At 45.0% G+C, this 13450-nt stretch overlaps 1 protein-coding gene across 1 annotated transcript; it reads right to left on the minus strand.

Annotated features, from left to right (window-relative positions):
• Positions 1-6798: 6798 nt before the first annotated feature.
• On the minus strand, positions 6799-13023 carry LOC114704781 (retinol dehydrogenase 16). The gene is given in 4 exon segments (XM_028886202.2): positions 6799-7249; positions 7698-7861; positions 9088-9349; positions 12576-13023. Coding segments are annotated over 4 exon segments (957 nt in total). The 5' UTR covers positions 12889-13023; the 3' UTR covers positions 6799-7031.
• Between the last annotated feature and the right edge of the window lie 427 nt (positions 13024-13450).

Genomic DNA, 13450 nt, shown 5'->3' on the forward strand with positions numbered 1-13450 from the left:
ATTTATTCATGCCTCACTTCTATGACCTTTCACCTGTTTGCTCAGCAGATAAACAATGGCCTTTGGCATCCCCTTCCTTGTTGCCAAAGAAAACAGCATGGTCTATTCACTAACACACCTTTTTCTTATGATCTTTGATTTACTCGTGTGGGAATACATGCATGTTTCCTCACACATGCTCACTACAGGCACTCCCTGCCTCCTCTGTGACTCTGCATTTGGCGCTCCAGCGCCCCGAACCCAGGGCTTTCTGAACGTAGGTGCTGTTGCCAACCTGCACTGGGACTCAGAAGACATTACGTGAAGATCCTGCCCTGAGCTCAGGTGTCCTCCCCAGGTTCCTCAGCCAGAATCTCTCCGCAGAAAACAAAGGGCTCTCCTTGTCACTACAACTCCAGGAGACACTAAAGAGAGGACAGGACCGGCTGGTGACTTCCTGGTACAGCAGCTGCCTGGGAAGGAGGAGGAGGTGCCAAAGAGGAAGGCTGACCCCTGAGGACCACTAGGTGATGACACCTGAAACTCCAGATACCTAAGTCTCACAGATGATGTGGGGGAGGAAACGACTTTTCCCTCAAAAGCTCTTCTTTGGGCTGCATGAATTCTAGTAGACACGAGCAGAGCCATCCTCAGCCGCAACCTCCATGACTGCCCCTGAGTGACCCGAGCCAGGGTTTCTGGCTTAATTTCCCAGCAAACCTTATTCACAACCTCTAGCGTGTTGTATGATATTTTGATCATGTTCTGACAAATAAAGCATGTCTGCTTTGTCTTGCTCAGCACACACTGCTCCTCCCTTCCTTCTTATTTACTCAACTCCTGTTTAATATATCTAAGTGTGTATATGCATGTGACATGGATTTAACCCTATATGTGTGAATATAGCTAGCCTTAATTCTGCGTTTATGTGTTTGTAACTTGGATTCAACTCTGTGTATATGTGTATGTAACTATTGTAAATATATATATTTACATATATATATATATATATATATATATATATATATATATATGTTTTAAACAGCAACCACATGGCTCTGCTCTATCTTGGCTGGTGACCTTATCATGATGTAGACAGTCACATGGCTGGCAGCCATCTCTTACTAAGGTTTGCTATGGATAAAAAATACATTTAGTCATAGTGACCTCTCTGTTCATTTTATCTCCTTCTAGAGTAAGGAAGCAGCAAGCCTCAAATATTTTGGATCGTTATGGATTTTTTGTATGATGATAGAATGTAAAGCTATATTTGATTCAACTCTGGTTTATAATATACTCTATATGATAATAGAAATTGAAAGCTATAAAGATCTATTCAGATTAACAAAAACCTAACTTAGCGATCTACACCTATGTCTTTGCCAAATGTTCAGCACTAAATTCTAGAGAATTTAAACAAATGATGGAATAGGTTTGATAAAGAAGGTATTTGATAATATATATACATATATACACATATATACATATACATATATATACATATATACATATATACATATATATGTATACACACACACACATATATATATACCCTATAATGGAGTTTCTGGTTCCCTAAGAGGGTCCTTTTCTCAGAATTGAGTCACACCAACTCAAAGCCCCCTTTTTTAGGGAGCACAGGTTGGTAGTCAGTCATTCACCTAATAGACAGACAATCCACAAATGCTCAGAGATCTGCAGAATATGGCATTTAAATTGTTTAATTAAAAAGCTTTTATGATAGAGAGACATGCCAGCTCCTGGCAGCACCCTTATTTCCTCCAAAGAAGATGGATGGGCACAGGAGAACCTCCACCCGGAACTTGCTCCAGAGTGGCAGCGCCAGCCACTGAGCAAAACTGCCTTTTGCCTCGACTGCTGCCAGGGCCTTCTTCAGACCTTGGACAACAGGACTCTGGGGAATCCATTGCCTCACTTTTCCCTAGACAAGATAGGCTGGTCCTCCCCACAAATTCCAACCCCACAACTGTCAGCTCCTCTGAGGCCTGGCAGCTGAAGCCTGATGTTGCTGCCCTGAGACTTCTGCCCTCTATATCTCAAGTCTTCTCCCTCAACCCAATACTGACGACTCCCCATCTCATTCTTTCATTGCAACCCTAGAGGAACTACTGCCCCGTCCTTCACACATGCAGGAGGGCACATTGCCTCAGGCCACCTATACCTGGCACACAGATGGCAGCTCACTTTTACATGAGGGGACCTGAAAAGCAGGCTCTGCCAGTGTCAGATATTGGGGGGGGGGTGGCACAGGCACCCCCACCAACACTACTAACCAACAGGCTGAATTAATAACATTCACTCATGCCTTCCAATTGGCACAAGGACAATCCCTAAATGTTTACACAGACCTCAAATATGCTTTTCATATCCTCTTGTCCCACGCTGCCATCTGGAAAGAGCATGAGCTACTAACAACAAAAGGAGGATCCATAATGAACTCAGGCCAAATTATGGCCATGCTGAAAGCCTTCTATCTTTCCAAAGCTATAGGGATTATTCGTTGCTGGTCTCATCAGACCAACAGCTCCATCATCTCTAAGGGACATAACTGAGCCCACCAGGCAGCTAGGACAGTGTCCTCCAAGGCCCAGACGCACCTCACCCACCACAGGGAATCCACACACTACAACCCACATCCTCACAGTCACCCCGACACTTGACAAATTCTGTCCTATCTACACCAGCTCTTTCATCCTAACAGACAGGCTCTGTCTTGTTTTGTCAAGGCTCAACTCCAGCCCACCCCTGAGGAGTTACAGTTCTTAAAAACTATCACTGCCTCTTGTAAAATGTGTCAAAAGTCAGACCCCAATTCCAAATATGTAGCCTCCCTTTTCCTACCCACCAGGCCAAGGTTCCCTGCTGGGGACCGACTGGCAACTTGGTTTTACTCACATGCCCACAATCTGATGGGTTAATTATCTCCTGGTTCTAGTAGGTATGTTCTCAGGCTAGACTGAATCTTTTCCAGTTACTAACAAAAGAGCTCAGACAGTTTCTGACCTCCCTCTCTGGGAGATTATTCCCTGATATGGGATTCCTGCCTCTCTCCAGTCTGACAACAGCCCTGAATTCACTTCCCAGATTTCCCAAACCTTATCTAAAGCTCTCAGCATCCCTTGGCATTTTCATATCCCATATCACTCTCAGTCCTCAGGAGAGATAGAACAAAATAACCACTCCTTAAAAAATATTCTTATTAAAATGTCACAGGAACTTCACTCTGACTGGGTAAAGCTCTTGTCTCTGCCTCTTTTCAGGCTCTAGGCTCTCCCAATTTGATCTCTCTGAATTGTGCCATTTGAACTCATGTATGGGAGGCCAGTTCTAGCCCCCGGCCTCCCATCCAAACCCTCACCCCCTCCCTGATCACCTACTCATCCCCCTACTCTATCATCTCCGTTCTCTCTTATGGAACTTTACTGACCACTCCTTACCCCAACCATGCTCCATCCCCTGCCCATCTCTAATCAGTATCGGGGGTCAGGTCTTCCCCTCTTCCCCAGAACAATGCCCCTCACTCCTTTAACCCTTGAAGGCAGGGCCCCCTCAAGGTAACCCCACAGCTACTAAGTTTGAGGCTCTTCCTCCTTGGATTCATTATTCCCACCTCAAACCCTCAACTCCCCTACCTCAAGATAATCTTTCCTCATACACAGCACTCAGACAAGGCCCAGCTCCAGAAGACAGAGATCAACTGCTTTGTCTCCAATTCCAGAAGAATGAGGTTTCACCCCACAGCTGTACTCAACTCTACTGGATTGGGAACCCCAATATGCTTTCCTTCCTGACCACCCCCTTCATGTTCTCCTGTCTCTACTGATCACACCCTGCTTCATCAATTTCCTCTCTACGTATCTTCAATGACATATTCAAATTTCTGATTAACTAATCTGCTGTTGTTATGGGACCACCATTAGCCACATGCCTGGGTGGTAAGAACAGTCACACCCCAGAGATATTCACAACCCCAGACTTAAAAATAAAGACTCACAGAGCAGATTTTAATATGACAGTTTATTATTGACTGTCCTTAGCAATCAACCACTCATGTCTCCTGAGTGTTAAGATGGTACCAGGATGATGGAAAAGGAACAGATGCCTAAAGGTTTGTTTCAGGTGGAGATAGGGAGTTTAATTGGTAATAAGGAAAAATAAAGCATGTTCCAGATTCCTCTTCCTCTCCTCTCTCTCTCCTTCTTACTATGTGACTGTTCATACTTTTAACACTAACCAACAAAATTCTGATAAGCTGTTAACCCAACTCTAGCAGAGAATTAAACACTCTACCACTATATTATCATAGCCACAAACTCAGGATTTTAAATCCCCTTTCATTCTTAATGTATCTAAAACTTACCTCTTTTGTAAGCTGGTCTTATTGCTCACAAGGACCATGCTTCTGTCAGCAAGTCCTCCGACACAATGTGTTCTCTGCACTACTGCATCCATATGCCTTTCTCTGTTAGTTCTCATAGCTCTTCTAGTCTGGTCCGCATACTCTACCCTATCCTGAGACTAGGCTCTGGATGCCCACCATATTGCTCTTTACTCTCCATTTCCGAGCATTCCTGTATGGCCATTGTCATAGTCAGGGTTTCTACTGTTGGAGTAACATATCATGCCCAGAAGACACTCGAGGAGGAAGAACTTAGTTGTAGTTTACACTCCCACAATGCAGTTCACCACTGTGGTCATGGATGCCAGGGCAGGAGCTCATGCAGAGACCATGGAGGAATGCTGCTTACGGACTTGTTCCCCAAGGCTTTCTCTGTAGGCAGAAGTTTCTGTCCTGCAAGCAGCTCCCAAATGACCACACTGAGGCTTATATTAATCGTAAAATGCTTGGCCAATGGTTCAGGCTTGTTACTAACTAGCTCTTACATTGTACTTAACCCATTTTCCTTATGTACACTCTGCTACACGGCGGTACCTTTAATAACATGGCATGTTCATCCTGCCACCTCTGCATCTCGCTGGAAATTTCCTAATTTTGCCCCTTTTCCTCCCATAATTCTGAGTTTGGCTCCTCTGCCTAACCTCATCCTGTTCAGCTATTGCCTCTCAGCTTCTTTTTTTTTTTTTTTCATTTTATTTTATTTTACAATACCATTCAGTTCTACATATCAGCCACCAGTTCCCCTGTTCTCCCCCCACCCACCCCCTCCCCTTACCCACAGTCCACCCCCCATTCCCACCTCCTCCAGGGCAAAGCCTCCCCCGAGGACTGCAATCAGCCTGGTAGACTCAGTCCAGGCAAGTCCAGTCCTTTCCTCCCAGATTGAGCCAAGCGTCCCTGCATAAGTCTCAGGTTTCAAACAGCCAACTGATGTAATGAGCAAGGACTCGGTCCCACTGCCTAGTTGCCTCCCAAACTGATCAAGCCAATCAACTGTCTCACCTATTCAGAGGGCCTGATCCAGCTGGGGGCCCCTCAGCCTTTGGTTCATAGTTCATATGTTTCCATTCATTTGGCTATTTTTTTTCAATAATTGAGAAAAACTGAAATTTATTGTAAGCCACAGTCATCCTAGGGACCTCCGTGCTATATATATAGCCTCCATGGTTCTATGGGTTGTGGTCTGATTGTTCTTTATTTCATATCTAGAATCCACTTATGAGTGAGTACATACCAGGACTGTCTTTCTGAGTTTGGGTTACCTCACTCAGGATGATTTTTTCTAGTTCCATCCATTTGCCTGCAAATTTCATGCTTTCATTGTTTTTCTCTGCTGAGTAGTAATCCATTGTGTATATGTACCACATTTTTTTCATCCATTCTTCCATTGACGGGCATCTAGGTTGTTTCCAGGTTCTGGCTATTGCAAATAGTGCTGCTATGAATATAGCTGAGCATGTATCTTTATGGTATGAATCAGCATTCCTTGGGTATATGCCCAAGAGTGGGATGGCTGGGTCTTGAGGTAGTTCGATTCCTAATTTTCTGAGAAACTGCCATACTGATGTCCACAGTGGTTGTACAAGTTTACATTCCCATCAACAGTGGAGGAGTGTTCCCTTTGCTCCACATCCTCTCCAACATTGACTGTCATTGGTGTTTTTGATCGTAGCCATTCTAACAGGTGTAAGGTGGTATCTCAGAGTCGTTTTGATTTGCATTTCTCTGATGATTAAGGATGTTGAGCATTTCTTAAATGTCTTTCAACCATTTGTGATTCTTGTTTTGTGAATTCTCTGTTTAGCTCTTTAGCCCTCTTTTTAATTGGACTGTTTAGTATTTTGATGTCTAGTTTCTTGAGTTCTTTATATACTGTGGAGATCAATCCTCTGTCAGATGTGGGGTTGGTGAAGATCTTTTCCCATTCTGTTGGCTGTCTTTTTGTCTTATTGACTGTGTCTTTTGCCCTGTAAAAGCTTCTCAATTTCGAGAGGTCCCATTAATTAATTGTTGTGCTCAGGATCTGTATAAGATTGTATTATTGTGTATTGCAAATGATACATAATAAAGGACTAGAGTCATGGGGGCATGTGATGCTCTCCCTTAGTAAGACATGTAAGTTAGATTAGAGACCTTGGTGTAAGGTAATACTTTGTGTAACAATCAATAAATACAATACTCCTTTGTACAGCTGTTTGGGGTTCAGAGAAGCTAGACATTCCTGCTACCCCATAGACCATTAAATTTCATCTTGGAGTGCTTTCTTTCTTCAGCCGACCCATGCTACATGGTGCATCCTGACAGGTACTCCTACACTCATGGAAGACAGACACACATGCATACAGATAAATAAAAAATAAATCTTTAAAAATAAAGTAAGTAAAATAAATGACTCTGACACATGGAAGATCAGTTTCTATTTTCACTCCAAATGGGGACATTTGTTTAAACATAGTAGTTTTTCCTTTGGCTCTATTTCCTCCAAATTTATAATAACAAAGAAAAGTCAGGCCACTATGGATACTCCTGCCAATGACAAGATTGTACTGATCCTAGGAATCTTCTTCCTCCTGAGGATCTGCTCCCTCACACTACACTCACATACGCCCAACTACAGAAACAGATGTAGGCTTCACAGAGCTTTGGCAGGCTTTATGGATGTCCAGTAGATCATGGCATCCACAAGAAAGGTGGGCAGGTAGCTCATGGGGAGGTAGAAGAGCTTGGCATCCCAACCAGCTGAGTATCGAGTGCGAGGGTGACAGGAAGTCAGTGCGTGCTCCATGCAGTCCGTCACCAAGGAGAGGTCCTCATTACACTTTCGGTCCAATGACTTTAGCATTGAGAGATCTGTGCAGAGTGAGAAGTAATTCAGCTGCTGTTCACCTACACCTCTCCTGCTCTAGTCCAAGTTAGAGGAAAGTTTCTCTTGGCCCCATGATCCCACATCAGAAGCCATGCTAACACTGTCCTGTCCCAGGTCCTCAGGGGGACCAGAACCCAGCCTCAAGGAAGAACCGTGCACACCCACATCTTGGTCTCAGCTCATGGAAAGTACTGTCTAATTCCTCCTCCTCCCATCCCTGACCTCACTCACAGCTTCATGATGATGAGAGGTTCAGATGGAGCAGAGCTCCATGTTTTCTAAGTCAAGATTTTTCTGACAACATACACACCTACCACAAGAAAATGGGTCTAATTTCTTTGAAGAGTGAGGGCAATGGGTTAGTACTGGCAAAATGAACAGGAGACTATGGATTCAGGACTAGACTCTGTTGGGTCTTCACAGCTCACTTACAGGATGCCAGGAAGCTCTCGCCATAAATCTCTTTGACTTCTGAGCTGGCCTGGTCCCACACCATCTTTATATTTGATGATAGCTTTTCACTACTGCTCACAGCAGTCTTGAAGAAACCAGGCTCTATAATAGCCACCTTCACCCCAAAATAGGAGAGCTCCCTCCTGCAAGACAGACAGACATCAGGAACTCCAGATGATTATCTGTAAAAGATGTCACCATAAGTGTACAGTGACGTGCCAACATGAGCCTGTGGTAAAGAGAGGTCACAGTTGTGAATCTGGGTTGTGCAGCAGATGGGAATTAAACTCCTGGTGAGGGCATTGCCTCTGTGCTTTGGAATGTCACACTAAGAGTTTGGTGTGTGTAGCTCACTGACCTAAAACTAGGCCTTCTGTTCTATGACACCATTAAGACCTCTCTCCATGTACTGCAGATGCAAGGGTCACCATCTTGCCAGAGTCACCTCCACCTCACTCCTAAGTCTCAGTCCACCCCACTGTCCCAGGAAGCACTCAGGACATCTCTCTCTTTGTTCCTGCAGGTGTCTTACAGAGCAAGACCCTGCCTCCACTTCCTCACATTCACAGCCTCCCTGTTCCCTCCAGCAGGGATGTACCTGCCACAAATGATTCCCCTTATTCAATTTCTTTGACTGGTTGTATTGCTGACAGCATGAAGAACATACCGTTGAGCACTCTTAGGCTCTCCACAAGTCTACATCAGCCTACGTGCTGACCATCTGCCTTCCACATATGGTCTATACTTTTCCCAGGGAGAGTCCACAGACACATACAGGTTCCAGGTTTCCATGTTCAACCTTTACTCTGCTGCAGCCCAATCCTGCTACAGGACCCTGACAAACAGATGACAACCATGGTGGACACAGCTGACTGGGACATGGCCACTCCAAGGGAAGGGCGCAGTTCCACTCTGTCTCTGCTCATGCTCTCTAAGTTACCATAGTCCTTAGGTCAGGTTCAAACATTTCTGTCTGCTGGAACATGTTGGTTGTGGACTCTACAGGGGCCTGAAATCTATCTCTCAATTTGAATGAGATGTTCAGCCCCACTCAAAAACATGTTTAGAATCCTAGAGCTCAGGGGTCTGAATTCTTCACACGAAATACACCAAAGCTCAATTTGACCTCAATAATGTGCCCTAGTACCCTCAGTCTTTCATGGCAGGAGAAGATGAACTACACTCAGGTCTTGTCCTGCCCTCTGCTAGAGACATGGAAAAGTGCTTCCCAGTGGATGATGCAATGAGGAGAAGGTGAGACAGCCCCCCAACCAGAGAGTGTCCTCTCCATGATAGGATTCCAAAGGCCATGATCAAATAAAACCCAATGCCAATGCTTCCCTCACAGACCCACATCCCTCTCCAATACCTGAGGGAGTCCGAGAAGGCCTCTACACCATACTTGGAGATGGTGTAAGCAACACTACCAGAGAAAGACACTCAACCCAAGATGCTAGAGACGTTGACCACAGGGCCTCTTGCCTTCCTCACTAAGGGCAGCATGTTCAGGGTCACCTCGATCATGCCCAACAGGTTCACATCCAGTACCTTTGCAAAGTCCTCTTTGTTCAGCCACCCACTGGGACCCAAGGGGATGGATATGCCAGCATTGTTGACCAGGCCCCAGAGTCCTGGGGACAGTGGGAAGAAGAGAGAGTCACCCAGCACAGGTATAGTTATGGTGAAATGCACATTCAACAAGGTGAGACCACTTAGACATGTGTGTACTGGAGAGTAGATGCAATGAGGAACAGCATGGCCTAACCAGGGCTGGGGACCCATCCCAGAGGCTCTATGCTCACAGCATGGACACCTCCCTCCTTTAGGTCTTCATGGCCCAGATCCCTGCCTGGGAAGCAGGAAGCAGTCACTGTCACTTGCTAGTTATAAAAATGGGTTGTGAAGACATGTTTATCTGGAGACCATGAAACTATGATTGTGTTTTACCAATTATTTCCATCCTTGAATATATATATATTTTTTTCATTTGTGGTGGTTTGGATATAAATGTGACCCTGAGGCTCATCAATTTGAATGCTTGGTTATTGGGGAATAGAACTACTTGAGATGGATTAGGGGGTGTGGCCTTGTTGGAATGTGTGTGTTCTTTTTGCGGGTAGTGTATCACTGGGATGGGCGCTCATCTCTCAAAAGCTCCAGTCAGACCAGAGTCTCACTCTTCCTGCTGTCTGGAAGGAGACATGTAGAACTGATCTGGATGTGGAACTCCCAGCTCCTTCTCCTGCACCATGTCTGCCTGTGGGCCACCAGGCCTCACACCATGCTGATAATACACTAAACCTCTAAACTGTAGGCCAGTCCCAAAGAAATGCTTTCTTTTATAAGAATTGCCATGGTTGTGGTGTCGCTCCACAGAAATAGAATACTGACTAAGACACACTGCTGCCTTTGTCTTTTAAATAGCAAAGGAAGACAGTTATGAGGAAGGACTAGTGAGAGAGGTAATAGGGGAAAATAGAAAAGAAAGGAGAAAATTAATGTCCTGGTGAAATTAGGTTGAGAAACAAACACATGTGGACCTTGTTTGGGCAGAGTTTGGAAAAAACTGCTATGTTTATGGCTCTGATGAAGCCGGTCTTGCAAGGTCTAGCATCAATATTGAGCAGCTCTCCTCAGATGCTTGCAAACCCCAGGGACAGGAAAGGGAGGAGACACTGCTTGCTGATCAACAACAGCAGTGAGACTCCACACCCAACCCCAGAAAAGGGCACCATTTCTTGACCCTCACCCAACAGCTGCCCTTCCTCATCCCCTTTGGTCTTTAAGTCCTGGATCCCCAAGTACCCACTCGGAAAGGCTTACAACTCAACTACACATTCCACGTCAATTTCTGTGCAGAAATGACCTGGAGTAACTGGCACTTTCTGGTTAGATTGAAGGCCACTCTATGAGGTGGAGCCATACCTGACTCTGCGTAGGAGTCAGAAACATCAGACCAGATAGGTCATGGGCCTTGGGAAAACCTAAGAACATTATTCTGTTCAAGGAATATACTGTAAAATGTGTCTTAATACATATCACTACACTCATGACCAGTGCCTTGCACAACACTCATCAGAAGACACTGGTCTTCCAATAGATGGGAATGAGCACAGAGTCACATGACTGGACAATGTGCAGAGAGTGACAGACTTTGGAGCACTCAGTCCTAAAAGGAAATCTTCATCAAAGCCTTCACCTCAAGGCTCAGGGGTCTTTGAAGATGAGGTTGTGGGGAGACTGAAGAGCCAGAGTTGATGGAAGACTCCAATTAACTGTCTTGTGGACACAACAGGACTGAGGCACACATAAACTCACAGAGGTTTTGGCGGCACACGAAAGACCTGCTCAGATTCCAGACCGTGACCCAACACTGAGAAGGGGCAGTGGACACAAGGTCCCACCTCTAACCAAGCAGCAATCTGTAAGTGACACCTGCTGGCAAAGGGAGCAACAGTGTTCCCCACTGCAGTGACATTGGAGCCTCATGCCCAGGATTTAGTCAGCCAACACAAACCAAACTCCAAGTATTAATTTTTGAAGAGGGTGCTTCATAATATTTTGGTCTGATTTTTTTTTCTTTTGTCTTTTAGGTTTTCTGTTTATTTGTGTTGATTTTCATTTTGGGTTTTTATTTTTTTCTTGTTTTTATTTTTGTGAGCAAGACAAAGAGAATATGAAATGCATGGGTAAAGACATGGGGAGAATCTGGGAGTAGTTTGAGAAAGAGAAAACCCGATCAAAATATATTGCATGAGATAAATTAGTAAAAATATGGAAAAGGGGTATTTTATTCCTAGGATCCAAAAATTCCCATGCTTGCAGACTTGGGAATTGAGCAGAAATTCTCAATAATGCTTTTGACAACAAATATAAGAAACAAGCTGAGCGAGGTCGCACATGACTGCAATCCTGGTACAAAGAGGTTGAGGAGGGGGGACATGGTTCACGGCCCCAAAACAACATCCTGCCTCAATACCCAAGACAAATAAACACCACAGCACCAACTATTCCAATACCCATCCCCAGGCATGGGGAAAAGGGTGGGGCTTGGTTAAGGGTCAGTTTCTTTTAATTCGTTCAATATTATTATTTGAATAAATGTTTTTCAAGTGGTAAAATTGCTTACTGTTTTTAAAGTGAAAAGAACACACGTATATTGTTTGGTACAGATCACACTGTTACTAGTATTTATCCACTGGAATGTAAATTGTATGTTAACTGTGGATTGACATTTAGAACAATAACCATATTTTCAATTTTTTTACAAACCTTAATTTTTTCATACTAACACAAACAGTGGAGAGAGAGAGAGGAAGGGAGAGAGAAGAAAGAACAGAGGCTGGTGTGTGTGAGTGTGAGAGAGAGAATCCCCTCCCTACATCTGACTTAACTAAGGCATTCCTCCAGTGTGGGGTGTTGCCCTTAAGCATGGCAGTGGCCTTGGCTCCCCATAAAGAGTCTCAGGTGGACGGTGAGACCAGGGTCCAGTACTGAAACTGGAGATGCATCTGACCCATGCCCAGCCAGCTTCACACACAGCCAGGGCCCCAACCTCCTCACTGTCTCTAACCTGGCACTCAGCAGCCAACAGTGCAGCCTTTCTGCATACAGTGACAGAAGAGGACAGACAGAAGTGTGGACATGAAATGACACAGGACACCAGCTGACCAAGAGTAGAGAGCTTGAAGGACCAAATGTAAGAGTAAGAGGAAGTCCTGACATGCTGGAGAGGGGAAGAGTCTGTAGACACTAAAATTCCACCCCCACCCCCTTGGGCAACCTTTTCAGGTCTACACAGGCATTCCCTTCACACAGAGACACAAACCAAGACACACACAGGAATCTCAATGGTACCTCTGTTCCCAACACGCTCCTTCACCCACTGAGTGGCTGCCACAATACTCTCTGTCTTGGTGACATCGAGGATCACCGTCTCCAGCCTGTCTGATGTCTTGCTCCTCAGCTCCTCAGCTCCATTTTCTGTCAGACATGCAGCCAGCACCCTCATGCCTCTCCTGTCCAGCTGTCTGGCCAGCAGGTTCCCAAAGCCCGAGTCACAGCCCGTGATGAAGACATGCTTGTCTTGGAGATGGCTCACCACCTTCCTCTCCCTGTACAAGCGCAGGAGGTTCCACAGGCCCAGGAGAACCACCAGGTAGAGCCACATGGCTTGGAAGAGGACAGGCACAAACAGTCTGTGCTAAAGTGAGCCTGGCCTCTATCCACAGAGGACAACGTAGACACTGAGAACTCAGGAGACACAGAGGAACACAGGCTTCTAGCAGGGAGTCCACACTTTGTTTCCTGTCCGGTGACTACCTTGATATTTATTCATGCCTCACTTCTATGATCTTCCACCTGTTTGCTCGGCTGATATACAATGGCCTTTGGCATCCCCTTACTTGCAGCCAAAGATTTTTCCCTTTCTTGGAACTTAATTTCCAAGAAACTTAATTTCCAAGAAACTTAATTTCCAAGAAAACCTTACTCAAAAGCTCTAGAGGAGTGTGTGTAGCTTTGCATCTGGTTCCTGGCTCTAGAGATGTGCCCACCTGACTCTCTGATTCTATCTTAAAATAAAACAGGCACCTTCCTTCAGAATAAAGCCAAGTTTCCCTTACCTGTTTCTTCTACCACGTTATGGCCAGACATGTAAGAACTCATCTGGTCCTGTTGCTCTCAAGTGTTTTGGAATATTATTTTAAGGTGTGTTACTTTTGTTCATGTTG

The sequence above is a fragment of the Peromyscus leucopus genome, chromosome 18, assembly GCF_004664715.2.
Source record: "Peromyscus leucopus breed LL Stock chromosome 18, UCI_PerLeu_2.1, whole genome shotgun sequence".
NCBI lineage: Eukaryota > Metazoa > Chordata > Mammalia > Rodentia > Cricetidae > Peromyscus > Peromyscus leucopus.